The sequence below is a fragment of the Cervus elaphus genome, chromosome 5 (assembly GCF_910594005.1).
Source record: "Cervus elaphus chromosome 5, mCerEla1.1, whole genome shotgun sequence".
NCBI classification, from domain to species: domain Eukaryota; kingdom Metazoa; phylum Chordata; class Mammalia; order Artiodactyla; family Cervidae; genus Cervus; species Cervus elaphus.
In genome coordinates, this window is record NC_057819.1 from 4513238 (window position 1) to 4538800 (window position 25563).

The following is a 25563-nucleotide window of genomic DNA, read 5'->3' on the forward strand; positions in this document are numbered from 1 at the left end:
ATACATATACATATATAATATATATAGCATATATTATATATTATCATATTATATATACAATATTATATATTATATATCATATATTATATTATATATTATATATCATATATATTACATATCATATATTATATTATTATAATATATAATATATAATATGTAATATACAAATATATAAATATAAATATTATACATTAGATATTATATATCATATATTATACATAATATAACTATATATTAATATATTATACATATATGTATATAATATACACATAATTATTATTTATATAATTATAACATATACATTATACATACATATATATGTCATATATACATATATACATACATATACATACCTATGTACATATGTAATATATATTTATATATATTGTAAATATATTCTATTATGTTATTTATCATATATATGATATAGTATTAATTATATATAATATAATATATAATAAATATAAAATATTAATGATATAATATTACTATATAATATATAAATATTATATATGTATAAATATATATGCTAATATATAAATTTATAATTTATAATTATATAATAATGTAATTATATAATGCATAATATAATTATATAATAAATAATATTATCTGTATTAATATATTATACATTTACATATAATATATTTATATATATTCACATATATTATATATTATATATTTACACGTATAATATATTAATAATATATATTATATTATACATAATATATAACGTTATAAATAAAATATATATTATATATTTTATAATTATATATAATATATAAATAAATATATTTATATATACATAAATATATAAAATGTAATCTAACATTATGCATTTTATAATATTAAAAGACTAGTGGTAAAGTGCACAACTGTAGGGGCTGTTTCGGAGAACAGATATTGGAAAACACCAAATAGAAATGTATTTATTGTTTTGGGAAACTTTTACCAATATCTTGCTGAATTAAAAATACTGAATGGATATATCGAGTCTGGAAGGATATTCACCAAAATGTTAAAAATTATTGTCTCAGGGTGGCAGGTTTGCAGGATTTTTTAAATCTCCTTTTGCTTACTTGTATATTTCCATAATCAAATATTATTTTAAATGTTTTTAAGAGGATGATCAGAAATTACCTAGGAGGAGGAGAAAGTTAATAGTACCAGAGTTGGGAGTGAGATACCTATAGCAACCCTGGCCTGGCCGACCCTGCGAAATGGGAAATGGAACATCATGAAGTTCTCCTTAGAGGGTGTGAGGTTTTCCCGATGACGCGGAATTCCACGAAGGGCTGCTTCAAGCTGTAGGTTAGACTTACAGCTCTAGTTTAACTCTTCTCTTCACAGGTAAGTGATCTTGAGCAACTCCGGCCCCTCTCAGAGACTGAGTTTCCCTGTTTGTAACACAGAAGGGAAGCCAACCTCCAAACAAAGAAGAAAAATAGACCTCAGAGTCTCGACGATCTTCTCCATCTCCATCACGTTATATAGGCTCAGTTCAGCTCAGTTCAGTCACTCGGTCCTGTCCGACTCTTTGCGACCCCATGGACTGCAGCACGGCAGGCCTCCCTGTCCATCACCAACTCCCAGAATTTACTCAAACTCCTGTCCATTGAGTCGGTGATGCCATCTAACCGTCTCGCGGTTTTTTTGCTCGGCGGAGAAGCTACGTGTCGGGGGCGGAGTTAACTCAGACGCCCCACCCCTTCGCCTCGCCTCGCTGTCTCCGCCCCCACCTGGGTTGTACCCTTGACCCCGCCCCAAGCCTGTGCGTCCACCGGAAGTGCCCGCGCGCGGGCAGCTCACTTCCGCCTGGCAGGTGACAGCCGCGGGGCTCCGAGCGTCCGGCGGCGCGGGCGCACCGAGAGCGCGAGGACAAGGCCGCGGACATTTTCCTGCCGCGTCGAGCCGCGCCGTGGCGTCAGGAGCCGTTCGGACCTGCGGGTGAGGAAGCGGGGAGCCCGGCGAGGCCAGAGAAGAAGTGGGGCGGGGAGTCGGGAGTCTGAGGTGAGGGGTTTCTGGGGTCAAAGGTCACGGAGAGGACGGGGCACTGGAGGGTCTAGGGTGGCTTTCCAGGCCGGACGAGGCAGAAGGGCTGCGGGTTCATTCATTCGCGCCCCCTTGGCCGCCGGCGTGCACCCCAGCCGTCCCAGGTCCGCAGTCTTTGCCGGGGCGCCCTCCCGTTGAGACTCCTAGACTTAGGCCCAGGGGAGCTTGCGCCCGGCCTGACAGGGAACTTCTCTTCGGGTCTTGGTTCCCCCTGCACACTCACCGCCGTGGCTGCCCTGAGGCCTCCTCGTCGTTAAGGGCCTTATCTCTTTGCCAAGGTTCAAAAAAAGAAAAAAAAATATGAAACGGCCTGGCGCCACCGCCTCTAGGGTGGGGTTGGATAGAGGTTGGGTCTGTCCATAGGCGCCTCACAGACGAGGTAACTGGGGACCCCTGTGGTAATGCCAGAACTACTGATGGGAATGCTAGCTGCTGGTTATTGAGCTGCCCCTGTGTGCAGGCACCGTGCTTATAATGCCGCATTTAAGCTTCCTAGCAAGCTTTGTGAGATAGCTACTATTATTATCCCCATTTTATCCACGAGGAAACTGAGGCGCAGAAAAGTTATATCACACCTGTAAGGTCAATCAGGTAGTATGGATGAGAGTCAGGGCTCGCTGGGCCCTGCAGCGTGCTGAGACTGAGGCAAGTTGGGCGTTTGGGGCTGTCTAATGTCTTTAGCCACCATTAAATTTATTTGCATCTATATAAAGATACATTTCCTTGGAGAAAGAAATGGCAACCCACTCCAGTATTCTTGCCTGGAGAATCCCATGGACAGAGGAGCCTGGTGGGCTACAGTCCATGGGGTCGCAGAGTCGGACACAACTGAGCGACTGAACAACAACATATACAGATGTAGCTTTCTTGCTTCTCATCTAACCTTCCTGAGGAGCATTTATTCCCTGAATTTAGGATGAAATGGTCTTGCAGGCCGTTGCTATAACTGATTACTGTTCAGAACAAGAAAGGATGTTTTTCCCAACTGTTGAGAACTGCGAGACATAAAACAGGCTAGCCATGCAATGACTTTAATATGTTGAACCTCTCTTAAGAGTGGTGGAGCTGCATTCTTTTTCAAGTAAGGGGAGGAACCATATGACCCCTAGGGTATCTTTTGGCCCTAGGTTCTTAAAGAGCATTCCCAAGGTAAGGGCCTGAGTCTCTGAGAAAAGTGCAGGTCCCATGGCTTCTTGGCTGGGGAACGCACACGTTGCCTGGGAGACGGTGAGGTGGTTTCATGGCCAGAGGATTAGGTCTTGTGAGTCTGAGCCTTACTCAGTTGTCGACATTCACTTGCTGCAGTTCTGCCTCAGTTTCCCTGATAGCAGCACAGACCTGCTGACTTCCTACCCACTCCTGGGTTTTACAAGCCTTAATGAACCCATGAGGGTTTCCACACACTTCTAAAGAAAGCTGGGGTATAAATATTACTGTGCAGTGCCTGTTTTTAAACTCCACTGTCTGTTTCCCTAGTTCCATTGAATTCACAGAAACTTAATATTGTCACCTGACCCCATCCTTCCAAGGGAGGATTTGAGATGAAGTGACTCGTCACAGATGGTAGGGACATGAGCAGTGCTCAGAGTGTCTGACTCCCTGTCCTGAGTTGAGCCCACCAGGCTCCTTCAACCCCTCAGGGCAGCGTCATGAAGAGTGGCTTCACTAGTGTTCAAAGACTCAGATCCCTCAGACGTTGTATAAAGTTTAACTGTTGAGTGTGGTTTGAATAGAGTCTTCACCTGAGCGACTTGAAGAGCTCAGCAGTGTGGTGGAAAGAGCCTTCCTTGTCCCCTCGTCTGTCAGCCGTGGATTCTTCTCCCAGTTCGGCAGCTTCTTGGTAGTCTGACCCAGAGCCGCCTTTACCTCAGCTCTACAATAATCCCACTGCCTTCCCCTCCCCCTCAGCACTGGCTCATGTGGGAGCTGGACAAGGATGTTTGTGCAGTCTGTTGTGGCGAGTGCCTTGACCCTAGTCAGTTGATGTTTCCTGGGGGCCTGGTTTCGGGGGTATTACTTCTCTCTGCAGAGACCTTTGTGTACACAGGACTTCTCCCATCCTTCTTGTTTCACTTCCTTAAAGTGTTTCAGAACAAGTTCAGTCTGTTGGTCCTGCTAGCTCTGGGCTTGGACTTTCATCTTTTTCTAGTTATCCTCGAAGCTGTTGCATGACTTGCTTGCTCACTTCCCGAAAACCCCCATGCTTGGCACCAAAGCGTGATGTGCTAATGGTGAGCCAGCATGGCTTGGTTATGAGTTTTCTGCTCCAATGTATTTCCAAAAGCCAAAGGGGCTTCTGTTACTTGTAGGTATTTCTTTTTCTGAACGGGTCTTTTTGCCTGAGATATATCTGATAAATTTTCACAGCCCAGGAATGATTTTTGTGTTCTTTTTCTCTTCACACAGAGAGGAATGAACAGCTCCAGAGAGAAAATATTAATTAAGCAAGTGGGGAGTCTTTTTAAAATAATTCTACTTGAGGGGACTTCCCTGGTGGCCTAGTGGTTAAGAATTTGCCTTGCAATGCAGGGGACTCGGGTTCGATCCCTGGTCAGGGAACTAAGATCCCACATGCCACAGAGCAACTAAGCCCACACTCCACAACTAGAGAGTCCATGGGTCCCAACAAAAGATCCCACGTGCTGCAGCTAAGACCCAGTACAACTGAATAAATATATATTTTTTAAACAATTCTACTTGAATAACCATCTGTGGACCCTCCTTTCTGTCGGCTGAAACTCACATTCCTTAGCTGAAATTCACATTTCTTGGCCTGGCCTTAGGCCTTTTGAGCTCTAACCCCTGCTGGGTTCTCCTGCCTCATCTCTCCAACTCCTCACTTCCAGCCTCTTCCTGAGTTCCAGTCAAACTCAGCAGCTTTGGACTTCTGCCAGCCCAGTTGTTTACCTGTGTGTCTTTGCTTTGTCCTGGTTCCGCCTCCTGAACACAGGTTCCTGTCACACACGCCCCTTTTTTCTAGACCACTGCTTGGATCATCTCCCCTCCCCGCCCCAACCACCTGCAAGCCTGAACTGGATGTCTTGAGGCATTGATCACAGTGTGTTGTCATTGTCTGTGTACTTGGCTGTCTTCTAAGTAAGCAGCTCTTAATCCTTGGAGAGGACTTGTCTGAACTGTCTGTGTCTCCAGCACCTAGTGAAATATCTGGCACATAGTAGGTGCTCAGTAAATGAATGAGTAAGTGGATATTGCACTGAACTTTTAGGATTCCCTGACACCTGGGAAACTCAAAGCACTTCCCAGATGATTTCCCATCCTTCCTCGTATTACCCTAGGAGGGTCGGGAGAATCCGCCCTGTGGTGGGATTAACTAGTCTCTAACTGCTCCTGCTACTAGAGTGCTCCAGGGCCTCCAGAGACCTGGGGGTTGGGAAGTAGCAGGGAGGAGCCAGTGGTAACAGCTCTCCCTGTGTAGGAATAAAAATGGCTAACGTTTATCAAGCTCTTGGTGGGCTGGACACTGTTGAGGGCTTTGTATGTATTCACTTGCCTTAGCCTCACTTACCTCTTAAGTACGTGACATGGTAATTCTTGTGAGCTGTGGTATGGTTGTGCCTGTTAGGCTATGCAGATCCCTCAAGTACCTGGGTTGTACCTGCTGGGGCCGCCTTTCCTTTCCCAACCCCTTGTTTTTCAATTGTTTCCTGTTTTTAATAGAGCTGAGAGAGGGCTTGGCTGTGGTTCTTCTCCCAAGCCTCATGCTTTTTGGGTTCTTTAGCCTTGGGCTTGACTTCTGACCTCTACTAAGAGGGTCTCCCTGAAGTTGGGAGGCCTTCTCTAGTTAGAGTTACAGTATGGCTGGTTAACTACAGAGTGCCCAGAGTTCATCAGCCAGGATGTCTTAGTCACTGATCCTCCGTCTCCTCTGTGGACTTGAGCCGCAAGCTGGTAGATTTGGAAGTCAGGTCTCAAAAGCTTTAAAACGAAGCCTTCATTGTTGGTTTTCAGCACTGAAGACATCTGTTACAGCTGAGCTCTGTAGGGTACTTGACTTGGGTGGCACATACTTTTTATCACACCCTAATTCCTTTTAGGGTCCTAAACTTATTTAGAGTAGAAAGACAAAATTTCGTTATAGCCAGGTATAAGAGGAGTCTGTCTCTATGGTCTTCACTCTCTGATCTCGAAGGGCTGGGTGTCTGGGTGTTGCGACACTGAGGTCAGAGCCTTTGTACGTCTTAACTTTCACTCATTCATTCGGTGTTTATTGAGCCCTGCTGTGTGCTTGGCACTGGGCGAAGTGTGATGACAGGTAGACAAGCCACACAGTTTCTGTCCTTGGGTTGCTTACCACATTGCAATGGGGGAGAGACCAAGAAGAAATAGAGAACAAATGTAATAATTTAAAAAACGGGTAAGTCATGAGGGAAACGAGGCACAGCTGCTTGCTCTGGTTAAAGCGTAAGCCAGATCTCAGGACTCTTGTTTAAAACCCTCCAGGGACTCAGCTTGTTCGGAGTAAAAGCCAGAGTCCTGACCTTGACATGTAAGGCCCCCTCCATCCTCCTCTGACCTTGTGACCCGCTGCCCCCTCATGGCTTACTCTGTTCAGGCCCTAATGCCTCCCTGCTATTCCTCAAACAGGCTGGGCACACTCCCATCTTTGCATTATTTTTTGTGCCTGGAAGGCTCTTGCCCGGGCAATGTCACCTGTCACCTTCTCGAGGAGGCCTTTTGTGGCCACCCTTCTTAAATTTCAACCTCGCACTCTGCCTCCCCCACACCCCCTGTCCCTGTTTTTCTTTTCTCCACAGTATTTTTCACTGTCTGAGATACTATATGTATATTACTCATTTACCTTGCTTATCGTTCCAGCCTGCCGTTGGAATGTAATCTCTATGAGGGGAAGGGTTTTTGTCTGTTTAATTCACTGCTTCATCCCCAGCATATAGACCTATGTATGACTCAGTGAATGTGTGAATAGGAGCAGTGGGCTACGAGGACTGAAAATTACCTACTTAGTGCGTGCAGGGGTGGCGTCTTTGAAGTGACGTCACCTAAGCTGAGATTTGAAGGATGAGTCTAATCCAGGCAGAAGGATCAGCAGGTAGACGGCGGTGAAGAGCTTGGTAACTGGAGTACCCGGGAAGAAGGCCTGTGGGCCGGGAGGGTAACAGGCGGAGGGGAGGGCCTCCCCGAGCTTGCATCATAGCCTGTGTCTGGCCCCTCTGCCCACCTTCCCTCGCGTTCGTACCCCCGCTTCCTGCAGCACTGGTCGTGCTCTGAGCTGGTGCCCAGGGTAGGGGATGGTGATCTGAGGGAAGTGGCCTGAACATTTCTCCCGGTGGAGATGCTGCGACTTGATCTTCTACCCTTTGCCCTTTCTCCTCTCTCTTGTCGTGTATTTATTTACCTTCCATTTAGTGGCTGAAAATGAACCAGGGTGTTTGGCAGTCTCAATTGCAATTTTGTCAAAATAGCTTGACAACCAGAACAGAGGGAGCTCCGACCCTGGCACACCCCATGAAATGAACATTGGGAGGCTGCACTTTAGCTGAAGTTGGCTTACATGAAATTTCCCCGAGAGAAGTGAGCCCTAGTCATTTGCATATTGACTGAGCACCTCTTACTTGCCCCATACCAGTCTAGGAGCTAGGAACATAGCAGGGAACAGAATGGACAAAATCCTTGTCCTTAGGGAATTTCATTATGGAGGGGGAAAAACAAATAATATAATAATAGACTGTGGGCACCCAGAGGAATCGGGTGGAGAGGGAGGTGGGAGGGGGGATCGGGATTGGGAATACATGTAAATCCATGGCTGATTCATATCAATGTATGACAAAACCCACTGGAAAAAAAATAATAATAAAAAAAAAATAGACTGTGGGGTAGGAGGGAGAGCAGAGAGCATGGCATCCTTGAACCCAGAGAAGAGAGTGTTTCATGAAGAAGGGTGTGATCAGTGGTGCCCAGTACTTGTTAGCATGCGACTTGGCATTTGATAAGATTACCACATCTGCTGGCAGGTCCAGCTCACCCTGGCATCCAGGGCTATCTTTGAATCTCATCCTTTCCTGCCCGGCCTCATCTGCTCCTTTCCCTGCCAAGACCTTACCTTCAGACTCTTAAGCATGTGCACTTGTTTTGGCCCTGGATATGTCACTCCTCTGTCAGCGTCTCTAATCCTCATGTTTAAATGGGTTACTGGAGAATTAAATGACAGGGGCCATAAATTAGCATAGAGCCCACGTCCCACCCAATGTTTGTGTTGGTTTAGTGATTCTCAATTCACTCTTTGTATTGCTGGCATCTTGTGGGTCTTCTCCATATCACCTTCACCCCTCCCTTTCCAAATCTGATACATCTTTTCACACCCCACCAAGCCCCTGTTAATCCAAGAGGGCTTCCTTTGAGGCCCCACCCCTTTCAGAGTCTCCTCTGAGCTTTGGTGGGTGTTATCTGGAGGGCATGATTTCTTGGCTGTTCCCATGATGTCTGTTCCCTGCCCTTGGAACCTGAAAGAGCCAGCAGGGAAAGACTGCTCTGTCTGCTGTGTGTGTGTGTGTGTGTGTGTGTGTGTGTGTGTGTGTGTGTGTGTGTGTGTGTGTGTGTGTGTGTGTGTGTGTGTGTGTGTGTGTGTGTGTGTGTGTGTGTGTGTGTGTGTGTGTGTGTGTGTGTGTGCACGTGCGCTCCTGTGTGGGGCACAGTACCAGGCTATATACAAAATAAGACAGATTTTTGGCAAGTGTTCCCAATATATAGGTGGGAAAACCAAGGTCTTAGAAGCCTAGTTCTGTAGTCTCTGGCCCCATTCTTCTCATCTTCATGAATTTAAAGATTGTTTGGAAGAAACCTCTATTATTTTGTATTTAAGGAACTTTTCTTTTACTTGGCAGCAGGTCTTTCCATCCATTGCTGCTTGCTTGGAGGTTAGTTGAGAACCAGCCCTTGATGCTAGAGTTCAGCCCTGGAGACTCAGTGCTGATAGAAGCTCTGCGTGTGCCGTTTGCCTGCCTGTGGTTCCTTTCACTTTGAGACTTCAGTTGCTGGTGGGTCTCAGCAGATTGACTTTGACGAACCAGTTTTCATCCAGGTCCCAGGAGGCCTGTAACTCAGTGAGCTCACCCAGACGGGCTTTTGCTGGGCGCGTTACCAAACTTGACGTTTAGGGCCAGCTGGATGGGCTGGCCCTAAAACAACCTGTAATTCAACCTTCGAGGGACTCGGCAGGGATGTGTGGCAACATACTTCACGTACCATTTAGCCTGGAATGTGTGTGTTTCTGCCAGGGCTTCGTCAGAGGAGTCGCCTCTCTGGATATGGTGGGACACGTGTGACCTCATTGTGGGGCTCGGGTGGAGAGTGTCGACGCTACCATTTTCCAGCTGTGTGACTCCAGACAGATGCCTTGACCTCTCTGGGCTGTAGTTTCCCCGTCTGTAAACTTGGGACATTGTCAGTGCCTTCTCCACAGATGACTGTGAGGATTCCGTGTAAGACTCTATGTAGCTTCTGGCCCACAGCGCGTGACAGATGGCTGTCATTACTGCAGCCACTGCCACCTGTGTTTCAAATCTTGTTCCAAATCCAAAGGAGAGTACAGCTTACTTTCTCGTAGCAACTGAGCCGGCTCGAAAGAGCCAATCTGAGCTTGGTGACCCCATCGTCTCAGAGAGAAAGCCTGAAATCTGGTTTCTCTACCGCTGACTCACCTTTTAATCTTCAAGGTGGCCTTACCTGCTTCCCTGTCAGTAATGTGAACTTTAGTACTCACCAGTGAGGATCTTTTCCTTCTGCAAAGGGGACTGTCAGACAGGTAAGGAGCGATGAACAGAATTACTGGGAGGCGAGTAGAGTCGTTGTCTCTGTTAAACATCGTTTGTATTAAATGGGGTAATGGACACAAACCTTTGTTGTTTGTGTCCAAATTTGATGTGGCTTGGCAGGAGTGGGGGGATATCGTGAAATAATCAACTTTTGCCCTTGAGATAGAACTGAAACAGCAAAACGTGGTTTGGTTAAAGTTTGGCTTTTGTGTTCAAAGAGACGGTGGCACTCCCCTAGCCCCTTTTGTCCACTTCCCTAGCTGAGTCTTGACTGTCCTTGAGCCGACACTTGCCTCAGAGCAGGCTTCTGAAAGCCATTCCTCAGGCAAGGTTAACAGTGACAGTCTCAGCACTGAAGCTGGAAGCCAGCGACACAGACTTCTAGGGATCGGTTTTCCCTGCCCGGATATCCTTGAACTCAGAGGTGGGTCTTGGGAGCCGGCTCAGACCTTGTCAGATGCTCCTTCCCCATCTCCTCTCCTGAACTGCTCTGGCTCTGGCCACTGACAGACTCTGACTCTCCCGGCTCCGTCCCTGGCTGATGGTGTGCCGCGCCGGCACTGCCAGCTTCACGCTTCTCGGCCGACTGCAGAGTGGGGGTTGCCCAGACATGAATCATTGCCCTGAGACTAGGAAAGTCCTCCCCCCGGCCATTGGCCGGCCGTTTGGGGAACTGCTTGGCCTGTTAGTGTTCTCCCTCCTACTGAAGACCTAGTGAGGCCTGCCGGCCCTGCTGCCTTCTGAAGTTGTTTTCTTTTTTGTCCCCTTGGAAATGTTTTCTGTCATGCTCTGTGAGTGATCGTGCTCCATTTCTATTGTTTGATACCCAGGAAGACTGGTGAGGAAGTGGGTTTCTCCTCTAGTAAAGGATCCTAGAACACGAGATGCCAGAGGGACTTGGTCATTTAAACTTTGTTTTCAAGTTTTTCTGTGGAACGGTGGGGTGTCTGAAGGGCCCCTGGTGAGGAGGGAGGGAAGTGGGCATAGGGGAACGAGCCAGGCTCTGGGCCCTCACCCTCCCTTCAGCCAGAGCGGGTCCACTTTTATTTTAAACAATTTAAAGTTGGGATGGTGGGGGGGCAGGATGCAGCTTGAAAGGCCAAGGATCTGGTTGAATTCTCCCTTGACAACTGGAGAAAGTAAGGCCCAGAGGTGGGGGAGCCTGCCCAGTGTCACTCAGCTGCTGGTACAAGGCTAGAGCTCCTGGCCAGCCGTCTTGGCTTTGGATCAGTCTTGCCATGTTTGCAGAAAGTTAACTGCAAAGCCTTATGTTCCCGGTTCGCCCCGTCGTCACTGTCTGGCACTCGTCAAGGAGTCTTGTTTTGATCTGTTATGGGCCCTTGGTTTTCTAGCTGCTCTGGGAACCTGTCTTTTCATTTTGCCTGCAGACATTTGGTGAACTCCTGGAATGTGCCAGACGTCGTGCCAGTCCCTGGGTTGGCAGCATTAGACAGGACAGATCCTGAATAGAGCCATGAGGAGGGCTGTGGAGAAGTGCAGACGGTGATCTGTGAGCTGCCGAGCAGGCTCCTGCCCGTCTGGCTCTGGAGGGGCTCGTCTGGGGCAGACTGCAGGGGCAGCTGCGTGGGGGGGTAGTGCTCTGGATTAGACGTGCCATAGTTTTCTGAACTGCATTGTACTGAAAAGAGGCGATCCGTGCACAGGATATAAAACTCCCAAGGCAGACAAAGGTAAGTAATGAAAGTCAGTCTCTTGCTCATCCAGCTTTCTTTCCCGAGGAAACCTCTGTCAACTTTTTTTTTTTTTAATTGCTGGTCACAGTCACTTAAACCCTTTATTTATGTATTATTTTGGCTGTCCTGGGTCCTCATGGCTGTGCAGGCTTTTCTCTAGTTACGGCGAGCAGGGGCTGCTCTCTAGCTGTGACGCACGAACTTCTCACCGCGGTGTCTGCTCTTGTTGTGGAGCACTGGTTCTGGAGCGCTGAGGCTTCAGTAGTGGAGACACTGGGGCTCAGTGGTTGCAGCTCGTGGGCCCTGGGGCGCAGGCTCAATAGTTGGGGCACATAGACTGAATTGCTTCTCAGCATATGGGGTCTTCCTGGAGCAGGGATCCAACCTGTGTCCCCTGCATTTGCAGATGGATTCTTCACCACCAAGCCACCAGGGAAGCCCTCAGCTTTTCTTATTTACCCTCAAGGATTGCCCATGCATCTGCAAACACTTGTGTGTTTCTGTTTTATTAATATTTTAATTTTTAATAGAAATTGTAGTACACTACATATAGTTTTGCATCTTGCTCTTTTTCACTTAATAGCTTAGAGAGTATTGCATACAGGTGTGTGTAGCACTGCCTCATTCTTTTTCATGATTGCACAGTATTCCCCAATTCTGTACCCAGTGTTGTAATTTTTTAAATTAGCCACTTTCAACTAAAGTTAACCTCAGCCCAGTTAATTACTCTTAGTAAATTTGAGACCTTGGAGAAAAGTCAAAATACAGTCAACATTTCTCAAGAAATTGTTTTGGCCGTAGTGGTGGGATCTCAGTTCCCTGTCCAGGGATTGAATCCATGCCCGCTGCACTGGGAACTTGAAGTCTTAATGGCTGGACCACCAGGGAAGTCCCTTAATGTATTAGCTTAAAACACGGAAAGATATTTTTAATCTCCTGTTTATAAAATTACATTTAGATTTGTGATGATGACTCAAAAATTTCAAAGGTTTTGAGGACTTTTTTTCTTAAACCCAGTCCTAACTCCAGTGGCTAAAATTCAAAGTCTTTAGCTACTCTTTCCCTTTTCCCCTCTTAAATTAAATTACGTCTTTGTTCCTGGCCAGCGTGTTAGTGATTCTCACCAAGAACTTCTTTATAGTTCTAGAAAATGTAAGAGAAAACTACTGTGTTTCAGGCTTTCTTACTCAGTTCCTTTCTTTAAGCCTAGTGGCAGGAGAAGCAGCTGTCAATAGAATTAAAAAAAAAAAAGAAGTGAAATTAGCAGGACCTGGCCCTGGGATTGTGGCATCAAAGTCATCTTCTGAGAATGGGTGTGGGGAGGGAGGACAAAGGTGGGGAGGGCAGCAGCGGCTCCTCGGGGACAAACCAGTCCTTCCAGGCCTGCCCTGCTTTGAATTTGGACCACGCCGTCCCCTCGAGGCATCCCTTGGCTTGTAAATGCTGAGATTGAGGGGCATCCCGGCCTAGAACCCGCATCCTTAGCAGAAGTGACTCACCACACTGGCTGTAGCAGGGTCTGAAACAGAAAGTCCCTCCAGTTGCTGCTTGTTCTAAGGTGCCTTGCCACTTCCAAAGATGGAATCCAAACCCTCAGCATTTTCTTGCCTAAATTGGCTGCTTGCTTTCAGTCATGTACATGGTCAGAGCCTTGGCCCCTGTGGCCTGGATTCGTTAGGGACGCAGTGCCTGGCGACAGCTGAGCAGGGCCAAGAAAAGCACCAGCCTTCCCTGAGCTCAGAGTCTGACTGAACGGTGGGGTTTTTTTCCACTCCTGCAGAGAGGATGAAAAATCTCTCTTGCGCCAACATCCTAGAGGCACCTGCAGTGAGAGGACACAGCAGGTCGCCACCCTCAGTAGACCCACGCAGAGGGTGCAGGGGGTCTTACCCGGTGAGGGGAGGGTTTTTAATCAGAGCTCTGGGATGGCTTTGCAACGGCATTTTCATTTCTCCCCGTCTTCCCCTTCCTCCTCCACTTTAATTTCCTGGATGTGGAATGACTTCAGAGGGATACGGTTTCTGCATCCCCAGTCCCACCGGGCCCTCTGCAGAGGGATAGGCGAAATAGATACTGTGGAGCAAAGAGGCCGCCAGCGCCAGCCGGCGTGCAGGGTGGCAGTTTAAGTTTGCAAGGAGCTGCTTAGCACCTGTGAGAGGACGTGTGTCATCGACCGCTTCACTGGCTAACCCTGCAGCCTGCTTTAATTCCCCCGAAGAGAAGCTCTCCCACCCTGTCCTCCACCTACGTGGTTGCGTCCACCACAGACCTGCAGGGATGCCAGGGCCCCCGGATGTTGTGTGGTGCCTGCAGATTAGGGGCCAGCCCCGACAGCCCCCTCTACCCGAGAAGGAAGTTTCTTGGCTATACCGAAGTGAGACATCTCAGGTAGTTTTTGCTTTGTTCACTTTGACTTCCTTCTAGATTTAACATTGGAGGGTTTTCTGCATTGCTTTCTGTGATTCTCCTGGCCTGTGATTTTTAGCTCCTCTTGCCTTCATTATTCCCTCTTCTTAGACTGAATTGAACCTTGGGAAACAAGGTGGGCTCCTATTCTGGATGCTTCTGCTAATGCTCTCATCACCTGTGACTTCTGAAGCCAGGCACCCTTTTCTTGGGTGACAGACACGCCATTGTCTCTGTTACCTGCACATTCTTAGAGCTCCAGAAAGAGCCTATAGGTTGGGGAGGTCTCTCTGATAAAATGGCTCTCTGTAGGCTCAGAAGGGAATTATTTTTAACATACGTCAACTCCTGTAGGAAACGGACGCTTAAACAGTTACCTAAGAGCTGTCGGAGAGCAGGCTGAAAGACTGCTCTTTCTGGGCTATTGCACTGAAAGACCACTTTTCATTTCTTTCAACAACAATCAACCGGGCACTGGCCACGCTTGTGTGGAGGACGGATGCGGCCGTGTTCCAGGCCAACTAGGGTCCTGCTTGCGTGGGTCTGTCTGCAGCCCTGGCTCCTGCTGACGGGACCGCAGGCACCGGCCGTGCCGTCTGCTCTTTCCCGCAGCTCCCTCAGAAAAGTGCCGTCATCCCTTTCAACCTGACAAAGCAAAAGGAATGTGGGATTCAGTCTTTTTCTTTATACTTTTGTCAGCAAAGCCTTTATTCCTTTATCCTAATAGGATCCACAAAGGCTCTAAGGCAGCCCTGAGACACAGCATGTATCGGTTCCCTGTCGGTTACTGAAACAAAACCTTGGGCGTTTCAGTTGGGGATCAGCCCATGGCCATCCTGCCATAAGTAGAAGCTTAAACTGGAAAAGTACAGTTGGGCTGGAGGGGAGCCATCGCTGGCTCTGAAATGACCCCTGACCCTCACAGCCATCCTGACAGTAACCTTCATCTCACCCGCATGGAGTGATGAATTGAAAGAAGGTGTTCACGGTTTACATGTTTGAGCAATAGAAGGGACCCACTGAGTGAGTTTTCTCCATTCACATGTCTGTTTTTGGGGTTGTGTGGTGATCTGTACCACGTGAAACTGTAGGTTGGACTGGAAGTTGAAACTCTGATGGATTTTTGGACCAAGTACCTAAGCCACTGTCAGGGTCTGTCCTTGCTCCCACCTGGGGGAAGGAGAATTCTGCATCCATAGAGCACAGGTGCTGAGCTCAGAGGGACCTGAAACGCCTCCCAGTCCAGTCACTTACAAGCCACGTGACCTTGGGCAAGTTACCTGACATCCCTGAGCCTTGGCTTCCTCATCTATAAAAGCAGTTACCTTATTGGTAGGGTTAAATGAGATAATGGGTATAAAGCCCCTGGCTTTAATAGGAGTTCAGTAAATGATAGCTTTTTATTTTTTGTTGCATAACACATCTTATGGGATGTTAGTCCCCCAACCAGGGATCAGACTCATGCCCCCTGCTTGGATTTGCAGAGCCTTAACTACTGGACCACCGGAAGTCGCCAGTGATAGCTTCTTAATAAGTGTTAGAACAACCCCAGAAGCCTCTGCCATGTACCTGGGGTACTTGGCTCCTTTGTGGCTTCTTTTGTCTCTCATATGTTGACCAAGAAGAACTATCAAGGTTCCACGTGGTCGGTGGTCAGTAAATGAATGAACGAGAGGACCGTGGTGCTCTCTTTGCCTTGTTGCCTTAGACCAGCACTTCACACCATGAGTTTTATGTTAGGAGGTGTCCTGAGAGATGCTTTGAGAAAACTAGCCAGTTAGGTTTGGAGAGTGCTGTGGAGCTTGCAGTGTGCTGATTCCCACTCTCTCTAGAGAAGTTTAATGCCTGTCACTGTTAGAGAAGCCTGAAAACACCTGGGGAGAGAAGTCCCCCCCTAGCTTTTTAAACTCGGTGTTTTCCAAGCACTTTTGACTCTGTAGGCAATGATAGTACCTTCCTGAGGCTGTGATGAGCTCACATGTGCAGAGCACTTAACACAGTGCTAGACAGAGTGAGCGCCACGTAGGAGTTGCTGTAACCATGATCGTTACGTGCTTTTTCATCCCTGGACTCTTACAAAGTATTGAGCCATTCCCTTATTCGTGGGCATTTATTTCCAGTGGCACATTGTTACAGACAGTACTGTAGAGTGTAAGACCCTCATTTCCTGTGCAGGTATCTCCATGGGAGAGATTCCTAGGAGTAAAATTGCTGGGCCAAAGGATATGCACATTAAAAAATGTGATAGATCCTTCAGAGTTACCTTCCAGAATCCAGTTAGCTATTATCCAACAGCTCATGTTGCCCAGTAAAGCCATGAGAAGCTCTCTTCCCTTGCTATGCCTGCACTGGATCATCCTCCCCTCTTGTGAAATCAAAATGGAATGGAATACAGGGCAAGTCACCTTTTCTTCTGTCTTGCAGAGTCTGGCCACAGATAAGGGACCAAAATGACGGACTCCAAGTATTTCACCACGACTAAGAAAGGTACTGTTTGTTTCATCATGGGATCTTCTCCTCTCTCTGCCTTATATTTCTGCTTGCTCCCTGCAGGAGTTGGGGGTGAGGGTGGGTGGAGACCTGGAAATGAGTGGCAAGAATCACACAGAGCATTTTTAACCTTGTGGATCCAGAAATTTGAACTGCTGATGGTGTAAGAGGTTGACCACTTCCTTCAGAATTCCAGAAGGAAAAGGCATTAACTCCAAGTACAGAGGGAAAAAGGTCCCTTTTGTCCCCCATGGCTTTGAGTTGTCTACAAGGAGGGATTTTTTTCCTGCCTCCAGAGGAAAGAAAGCCCACAGTCCTGTCAGCAGTTCCGCAGTGATGACTGTGCTTCTCTGGTCCATGCCCTTGAGCCTGTATTTTACGTGGTTGAAGTCAGAGTTTATATCCTGTTTTTCGTCTGACAGCATCATAATCATTTCCCCACAGTTCTGAAGACTCAAGTCTGTTGAGTTGCTGCCTTGAAATTTGCTAAGCTAGCCTTGTGTTGTTGGGTGTTGGAGTTGTTTCTGCTTTTCAGGAAGTGGAGTTTGCTGTAGTGGCTGACAAGTGTGCTTTACCCCTGTAAGCATCTTTCTGTCTGGCCCTTCCTTCCTCCTTCCTTCTGTCCAAGTGAGATTAGCGCTCGCCTCCTGAACAGATGAGGAGAGTCTGTCCTTGGGTCAGCGGAGCCAGGACCTGCGCATCAGGCGTTCGTTTCTCCAGCCAGCCACTTTCCCTGAGTCTCTGCCGTGTGCAGTGGAGGAGACACATGGAGTCTGGCCTGGCTTTGCTTGCTGTTGGGCAGAGAGGACAGTTTATTAAGTAGTAATCACTCTAAATGGCTATGGGTGCTTTGATATGGGAGGGGCCAGTGTGGAGCTAGCCAGGTAAAGAGGGGGAGGGGAGGGGAAGGTGCTGGGCCCAGGGTCCATCCAAGGAAAGGGAAGCCTGGCCCAAGTTACTGAAGATTGGGATGGAAGGAGAGGTGGAGAGGTATACAGGGCCTGGTGAACCAGGCCACATGGGGAGAGGGGGGGAAACAGTGCTGAGAGTATTGGGGTGTCAGTATGGGGGTTTCGTGGGTTTTCTTTTGAGGAGAAAGTCTAAGGAAATGTCTGGGACCAAACTTGACACCAGTGATGGTTTTAGGCAAAAAGAGATCAGGGTCAGATTCTAATTAAGGATCAAAGTAGGTGAGGCTGGGGGAGGCAGAACCGCAGCTCGCATGGGAGATGGTGTTGCCTGAGCTGGGGAGGAAGGCCGGGGTGCTGCTGGGGGGGAACGGGTGCCTGGTGTGTGACTGAGGAGGAGGGCTTGGTGACTGACTGGATTCGGGCCCATCACAGGAAGGAGACGTTTCAGAAGCAGGCAGATTCCGGGTTCACTGCACTAGCCTTCTTGGGGCCGAGGAGACCTGGGCCTCGATCCATCAGTTGACTCCCAGTTGTACTGAAGCTGGTTAAACATCTCAAACAAAGCAGGGGCATCTGGGCAGCAGGACTCAGGGTGGGTCACGGGGTCTGTTGGATCCCACATCAGGGACATACAGTCCCCGGTCTCCTGGAGGAGAAGGGCATATGTCCCCTCAGCGCTCCGGAGCCTTGGATTTGAACTGCAAACTCTGCAGATTTCTCCCGGCTCTGCTGAGCAATTTCCTCAGTGTGGCCTTTCCCAGCTGCACTGCCTGATTGTTCTCAGTTAACCTGTTTACTGCCTCCCATCACAAGTACTTTGCTGAGCACCATATTGTTCAGTCATTAAAAAGAAAAAGAACAACGGAAAAAAAACTTTTTTTTTTCCTTGTAAATCCATCCAGAACTTCCTCTAGCACTTCCCCCGCCCTTGATAGTTTCTGCTTCACCCCCACCCCGAGGAACCTGAGAAGGTAGTCTGGGACGCTCCTACAAAAAAGGGAGCCCAGACAAAGAGAGTCATGTGGCAAGTTAGTAATAATCACGGCCACCTTTCATGCTGGCCACTGAGCACCAGGCACTGAGCTGAGCGTTTCGCCACTGTTACAGGAGAAACTTCAAGGGCCCAGGTGAGGCCCAGGGTGCAGACGGGGAAGTGCGTTCAGAGAAGCAGAGCGAATGTCCTGGGTTGGCCAGAGCACGCAGGCTCTGGAGCTGGCAGACCTGGTTTTGAATCTTGGCCTTCCTTCTCATGGCTGTGTCCCTTGTCTAGTTCCTGAACCTCTTCTATTCTCCGTTTGTTCATCTGCAAAATGGGGGAAAGTATGGAGCTGCTGTGAGGGTGGAATGAGAAGAGGCCTGGGAAGAAGTTACGGAGGCGCCTGGGGTCAGAAGGCGGCTCAAGAAGGCAGGCTGCAGCTGTGTTGAGGGCAGGCGGCCTGTCTCACGCCGCCGTCTGCCCCTTGACCTGTCACTGGGGCTGTCAAGCAGTGCCTGGAACAGGCCTGCTTCCTCACCTGCTTTTTTCCCATCCTCAAGTTCTTACGAACGGTTTATCAAGCCCCGGAGCCCATGTGGGCCAGCTGAATTCCCATTTTCAGATCTGAGCCACCACTTGTGGCTCAGGAAGTGAAACCCTGAGTGAGCTCTTTTAACTTGAGGCTCTAGGAAAACAGGAAAAGCCATGTGTGGGAATTGAGCAGATCCTGCTCTCCCCCCTCAAACCTCGCGTCCCCAGGTTCCATCCCGCGCTGGGTGCGGTGGCTGAGGAGAACCTACACTGCTCTGTATGTTTTTTAGCTGTCTAGCTGAACAGGACCTGTCCGCACTGTTCTTGTCTCCACAGCTTCCATGGTTCCTCTCCCCTCAGTTCAGCATGACCTCCAGACTTCCATCCGCTGCTGCCTGCCCCACCGAGCCCAGGACCACAAACTGCCCTCAGCGGGCAGCAGAGTGTCTTCCCTGCCTCCTTCCCGTTCTTTGGGAGGTTGGGGACTGGGCATCGCCCCCTGGCAGGTGGAGACAGATCATTCACACTGCCTCCTTTTTTAGGGGAGATCTTTGAGCTGAAGGCGGAGCTGAACAGTGACAAGAAGGAGAAGAAGAAGGAGGCGGTGAAGAAAGTGATCGCGTCCATGACTGTGGGAAAAGATGTCAGGTGTGCAGGGGCGGGCCGGCTGCGGCTGGGGGCGCCTGAAGAGGGGGCTTTCGAGCTTGGGTCCAGTTCAGATCCCCCTTTAGGCATCCCTGAGGACCCGTGTCTGCCCGCGTGTCATTCCCTTCACAAACCCCCTTTCCAGACAACAGGTTTTGTTTGCAGAGGGGTCATGTGCTCAGATGCTGACGGGGTCAGGCAGTCATGGAGCAAGTGAAGTGGGCTGGGTTGAGAAGGCAGCGGACAGCAAAGTGAATGTGGTGCGTGCCCCGTCAGGAACTCCAGAGGACATTGCTGCTGGGGAAATGACCCCAGTGTAGCCAGGTCTTTTGGTTTTTAAAAAGAACGGGGAATCTGGATTTTTCATTTTAAATCTCCCTGTTTTAGATTGCCAGATGAGGAAATTCCCTGGCAGCCCCATGGTTAAGACTCAGTGCTCTCACTGCCACGAGCCCGGTTTCCATCCTTGGCCGGGGACCTCAGGTCCTGCACTGAAGAAATAAACACTGTGCAGGCAAAGCCCGCCTGCAGGTCGGGCTTGTTCAGGTTCGCCCTCTGGTGTGCGTCTGTTGCCAGAGCAGGTCACATGTAGACTTGTGGCCACGCCTCTGTTCACGCTTCTTCCCAGCCTGGAATGTCCCTTCCTGTTTTCCATTTACCCTGCCACCGCCCTCATCACGCCCTGAATACGCAGCACTTGCTGTGTTCCCATTGCTAATCCTAAGTTCTAGATGTTCTTCTTCTTATTTTTGTTACTGTTTCTTTGGCCTCACTGCCTGGTTTCAGGGATCTTAGTTCCCTCACCAGGGATTGAACCCAGGTCCCTGGCCGTGAGAGCACCGAGTCCTGACGACTGGACCGTGGTGGAATTCCCTAGACTGTCCTCGTCTTACATGAGCTTGTGCTTCCCTTCCCACCACACTGCCAGGTCCCCAGGGACAGGGATAGGTTTTATGACACCTAACACTGGCAGAGTGAGAGTCGGAGAACATGTTTAGGTGTTTTCCTTGCAGTCCCTTGTATCCTGTAGGTAAGGGAGGCTCTCCTGCCAAAGAAACCAGAAGCAATGACTGCCCAGGGGCCACGTGGGCAGCCTGGGTGATTGTGAAAGCAGACTCACGCCCAGCCCTTCTAAAATCCAGGCCCAGGGTGCTTTCCTGCATTTCCTCTCTGCTGTGCCCTTGTGGTCTCCAGCCCATGCCTGGTAGGCCTGGGTGCTAACAGGGAGCGGCTCCCCATCTGGATCCTTCAGCAGGACCCTACTGCTCCAGGCTTCTCCGGGGATTGCCCTGTCCCCTCGCCACGCTCAGCAAGGGACCTCCTCACAGCGTCACAGGAGAGGCAGTTCTGCAGAGAAACCTGTGGAAGACAGAGCGGCAGAGGGATCCGGCGTCTGCTGGAAAACCGGGCCTCCTTCCAAGACACCTTCCTCCCAGGACCACGTTGCTCTCCTTCAGTTAGAACCCCTGCCTGTCACAGAGGAGGCACCTTTGTTCTTTGTCTGATGAGCTTCTGCTGATGTGACAGACCAGGAGAGCGAGGCGGGCTCTCAGCTCCCCCCTTCCTGGCCTGGCGTCTTCCAGGGTGATGCGGCAGCTTCAGCAACTGGACCTGCCTGCCTCTCCGGGCTTAGGAAACTCACTTTCCCCCTCTTAAATCTCTGTTCCCATGTCTTTGCCCATAAAGTCACGAAAATTGAGAAGAGAAGGTGATAATTTCAGAGACAGAAAACCGACCACTAATTATATTTCACATCTCAAGGAGCCTGTGACCCCAGGACTGTGGTTACCATGTTGGGAAGGGTTCTGCCCAGTATATCAGCACTCATGAGCACAGGCTTTGCACTCAGACCTGGCACCTCAGGCAGTTACTTGTCATCTGTGAGCCTCAGCTTTGTCTTGTGTAAATTGGGGATAATCTACAGGGTTCTCCGGGCTCTTAAACGAGATCACACGAAAAGCCCTTAGCACCAAGCCTGGCTTGTGGTGTGTGCCCTGTGCCCGTGGGCTGGTTTTCGGTGAGTGCCTTCTGGTGTCCACGGTCCAGCCCAGCCCTGCTCCCCTGAGCCCTCTGCAACCAGCAGCCTGATACAAGTGGCCACGTCAAGTATATCAGAGAAGGAAAAACAATCATTTTCATTTCTGTAGCACCTCCTAAGTGTCAAGGACTAGATACCCTTAAGTTTGTTGTCTCTTTAGTTATAACAAGGGCCCTGTGAAACGGAATTTGTTATTTCTCTTTCTTGCAAATGAGAAAATCGAAATGGGGGATACAGAAATTTTCCCAGCTTGATACAGCCAGCACGAGGCAGAGCTGGCTTTGAGCCAGGTCTGATAGACTCCAGAGCTCATGTATGAAACTTGTGAAAAGACCAGAGGACATTTTAGCTTTTAAAATCAACCTTTGGAATTCCATTTCTACCAACAGATGCTCAGGGTGACGGAGCTGGCGCCCTGCCTTTACTGGGAAGTCCTGTTACGTTTCCTGCCCCCTTTCCACACCCCCTCCTCCCCAGCCCCCATCAGCTGCCCGAAGAGTCCTCCTCTTTTTTTCTTTGGGCTTCCCCACACTGACATGGCTCTGACCTTCCAGTGCCCTCTTCCCTGACGTGGTGAACTGTATGCAGACGGACAACCTGGAGCTGAAGAAGCTGGTGTACCTGTACTTGATGAACTACGCCAAGAGTCAGCCCGACATGGCCATCATGGCTGTCAACACCTTTGTGAAGGTGCGGAGGAGCTGGGCGGGGCTGGGAGGGCTGCTCACCGCTCAGTCTGCCTGGGTGCGGCGCCACAGCCCAGGGTAGAAACACGGAGGCTCCTTTCCGCCCGTCTGACTCCCCACTTGGGGGCTCTTCCCCCAGTGGAGGGCTCCCACTGTCTCCAGAAAATGAGATGCCACAGAGCCTGCTGACTCATTGCCCACGAGGTCGCCCCAGGCCCGTGAGTCCCCATGGCCCTGTATCTTTTGCAGTCCCAGAACGCAGCCTGTGTCTTAAGGCCTCTTGCTGCCCTGCTGGACCTCGCCCCCTTCTGCATGTTCTGTCCTCCAAGTGGAGGATAAGCAGGGACTTGCATTGTTACCTCTGCACACCTTTAAAACCTTAGCTTCCCAACCCTGTCTGCACCCACACGTGGGTGAATGGGGATTCTGTATCCCAGTAGGAAAATTGAGGGTTGTAGTGCTGGGTGGATGCAGCTCAGATTGTGGCTCTGCTCTGTGACCGGCTGGGCTCCCGACCCTCCTGAGAGCCTGAGCTCCCTCACGTGTGAAGTGGGAACAGCACTGCCTGTCTGCTCTGAGTATCAGAGGGAACCGTGCAAAGCCTGCTGTCTGGCAGATGCTAGGTGCCTCTGTGTGTGGGTGTGTTCGGTCGCTTCAGTCATGTCCAACTCTTTGTGACCCCATAGACGGTAGCCCGCCAGCCTCCTCTGTCCGTGGGGTTTCCCAGGCAAGAATGCTGGAGTGGGTTGCCACTTCCTTCTCCAGGGGATCTTGCTGACCTGGGGATTGAACTGGCATCTCTTGTGTGTCCTGCAGTGTCAGGTGGGTTCTTTACCTCAGCCGCCAGGGAGGCCCAGGTGCCCACACGTGCCCTTCGTTTTGATGCTGTTGGCCGCAGTCGGGGGGAGACCCCACGGCAGCCGTCTGGTGTTGCTCAACCTGCCCCTGCCCCTGACCAATGGCTGGTTCCCCTCAGGACTGTGAGGACCCCAACCCCCTCATCCGGGCCCTGGCGGTACGGACCATGGGCTGCATCCGCGTTGACAAGATCACAGAGTACCTATGCGAGCCACTCCGGAAGTGCCTGAAGGACGAGGACCCCTATGTGCGCAAGACGGCGGCCGTGTGCGTGGCCAAGCTCCACGACATCAATGCCCAGCTGGTAGAGGACCAGGGCTTCTTGGACACCCTCAAAGACCTCATCTCTGACTCTAACCCCATGGTGAGTCTCTCCTGCCCGCTCTGCCACCTCCACCACCCTCAGGGTTGCTTGGGAAGCCCTGGGCTTTGGGCCTCCTCCAGGCAGCCCCGGTTCTGGGCAGGCAGAGCCCTGCGGGTGGGCTAGCTGCTCTCCTGCCCGCAGGGGTTTGGGCGCCATCTTTGGAGTGAGCGTCTCTGCGCAGCCTCTCTAAGGAGCTGTGTGGCCACGGGCAAGCTGCCTGACCTTCCCGAGCCGTCCTTTCTTTCTCAGTAAGCTGGATCTACTTCTGCGCGGCTGTCGGGAGTGTTGAACGTGGTGTGCCTGGCATAGCCTGGTGCACAGCGGCTGTGCCCTCCTCCCCCTTCCAGTCACCATCGTCATCATTGTCCTCTCACCAAGACCATCAGAGAGCTCTGACCGGGAGGGGCTCCCCTCCCCACTTCTTGCCGGGCCGTAGAGGCTCACCCTGGGAGTAGTGTAGCCTGACGCACCGGGCTCAGTGCATGTCTGGGAGGGGAGCTGGCTCCTCATGGTGGCGGTGGCCGCAGTTTGGAGAACAGTTGCTGCTACTTCTAAGTCACTTCAGTTGTGTCCGAGTCTGTGCGACCCCATAGACAGCAGCCCAGCAGGCTCCCCCATCCCTGGGATTCTCCAGGCAAGAACACTGGAGTGAGTTGCCATTTCCTTCTCCAATGCATGAAAGTGAAGTCGCTCAGTTGTGTCTGACTCGTAGCGACCCCATGGACTGCAAGCCCACCAGGCTCCTCCATCCATGGGATTCTCCAGGCAAGAGTACTGCAGTGGCTTGCCATTGCCTTCTCCGTTGGAGAACAGTGGGGCCATGTTTAAAATGAAACGTACAACCCGCCCCCCCAGAGATCTCATTCTGTGTCCCTCTGAGACACCCATTGCAGGTGGGCGCCCAGTGGCCAGTACAGGGATGCCGTGGAACGCTGCTTGGTTAGGGGAGAGTTGAAAACCACGCAGCACCCCTGTGGGAATAGCGGCTCTTGTGGAGGAAATGGTTGCGGGCCAGAGCTTCACCTGGAGCCCTCTGTGCTCCAGCCCCCCACTGTGCCCACCGCCCCGAGGGGCTCCGCAGGACGCTTCTGGCTCTGAGAGGCACGGTGGTCAAGCCCGCAGCGAGCTGCTGTAGCTGGCAGAGTGTGACTGTGTGTGAGGTCGCGCTCTCTCGCCGGGAACCCTGAGGAGCTCTCTCTCGTTGTGGTTTTCTCTGATGGCGGGCATGCTCAGCTTCGGCTCACGGGGGAGTCAGTGAGCAGGTGCCTGCAGTGGCTCTCGGTGCTCCAGACCTTGCCCTTCGGGTCACACCCCTTTCAGGATGCTTGCGCTCTGACCGGCCACTGTCACGAGCTGCCTGCTGCCCTGGCCTGTGAGCAGCGCCCCAGCCTCTGCCTCCTGCACCCTCCCCACAGGTGGTGGCGAACGCGGTGGCCGCCCTCTCGGAGATCGCCGAGTCTCACCCCAGCAGCAACCTACTCGACCTGAACCCGCAGTCCATCAACAAGCTGCTCACGGCCCTGAACGAGTGCACCGAGTGGGGCCAGATCTTCATCCTGGACTGCCTGGCCAGCTACACGCCCAAGGACGACCGGGAGGCCCAGAGGTGAGCCCTCTGCCCAGGGCCTCGCCCCACGGAGCGTCCTCAGACCCGGAGCCAGGCAGTCAGCCCTCTGCGCGCTGAACCCAGGGCCTGCTCAGGCAGCTGACGAGAGACGTCGGTCACTGCAGACTCAGGCGGGAGGTGGACAGCATGAGAGCCACCATTCACTGAATCCCACTGGGTGCCTGGGGTTCTGTGGGCGCTTCCCCCGCGTGTGGTCCTCTTTAGAGCAGCTTCATTATTGTCTCTGGCTCACAGGGAGGTGGAGGAGGTCACAGGTCTCCCCTGACCCTTGGTGCTAACCAGCATGGGGCCCTGCCCGCTCTGAGTGCCCTCACGACAGAAGGCAGGGAGCTGACATTTGTCCAGTAATTACCGACTGCCAGGCACTGTGCTCAGTGCTGGACACGCACTGTCTCAGTTAAGCTCCCAGCAACCATGTGCAGTTGGCATCTTCTGCTCCCATGTTTTAGATGAGGAAACTCAGGCTCCAAGTGGTTTTGACCTGCAGGAAAGAGA

At 50.5% G+C, this 25563-nt stretch overlaps 1 protein-coding gene across 6 annotated transcripts in view; it reads left to right on the plus strand.

The window, feature by feature from the left end:
• Positions 1 to 1789: 1789 nt before the first annotated feature.
• AP1B1 (adaptor related protein complex 1 subunit beta 1) overlaps positions 1790 to 25563 on the plus strand; it is a 45025-nt gene continuing 21251 nt past the window's right edge. For 3 of the 6 annotated variants that reach the window (XM_043901416.1, XM_043901417.1, XM_043901418.1), the window contains exons 1-6: positions 1791 to 1947; positions 16367 to 16429; positions 19393 to 19498; positions 22088 to 22223; positions 23196 to 23441; positions 24857 to 25047. In XM_043901416.1, the coding sequence (XP_043757351.1) occupies positions 16393 to 16429; positions 19393 to 19498; positions 22088 to 22223; positions 23196 to 23441; positions 24857 to 25047 (716 nt within the window). In that variant the 5' untranslated portion in view covers positions 1791 to 1947; positions 16367 to 16392. Of the gene's footprint in view, positions 2011 to 11482; positions 11534 to 16366; positions 16430 to 19392; positions 19499 to 22087; positions 22224 to 23195; positions 23442 to 24856; positions 25048 to 25563 lie in introns of those variants that run through there. The other 3 variants (XM_043901413.1, XM_043901414.1, XM_043901415.1) reach the window with 3 other exon arrangements.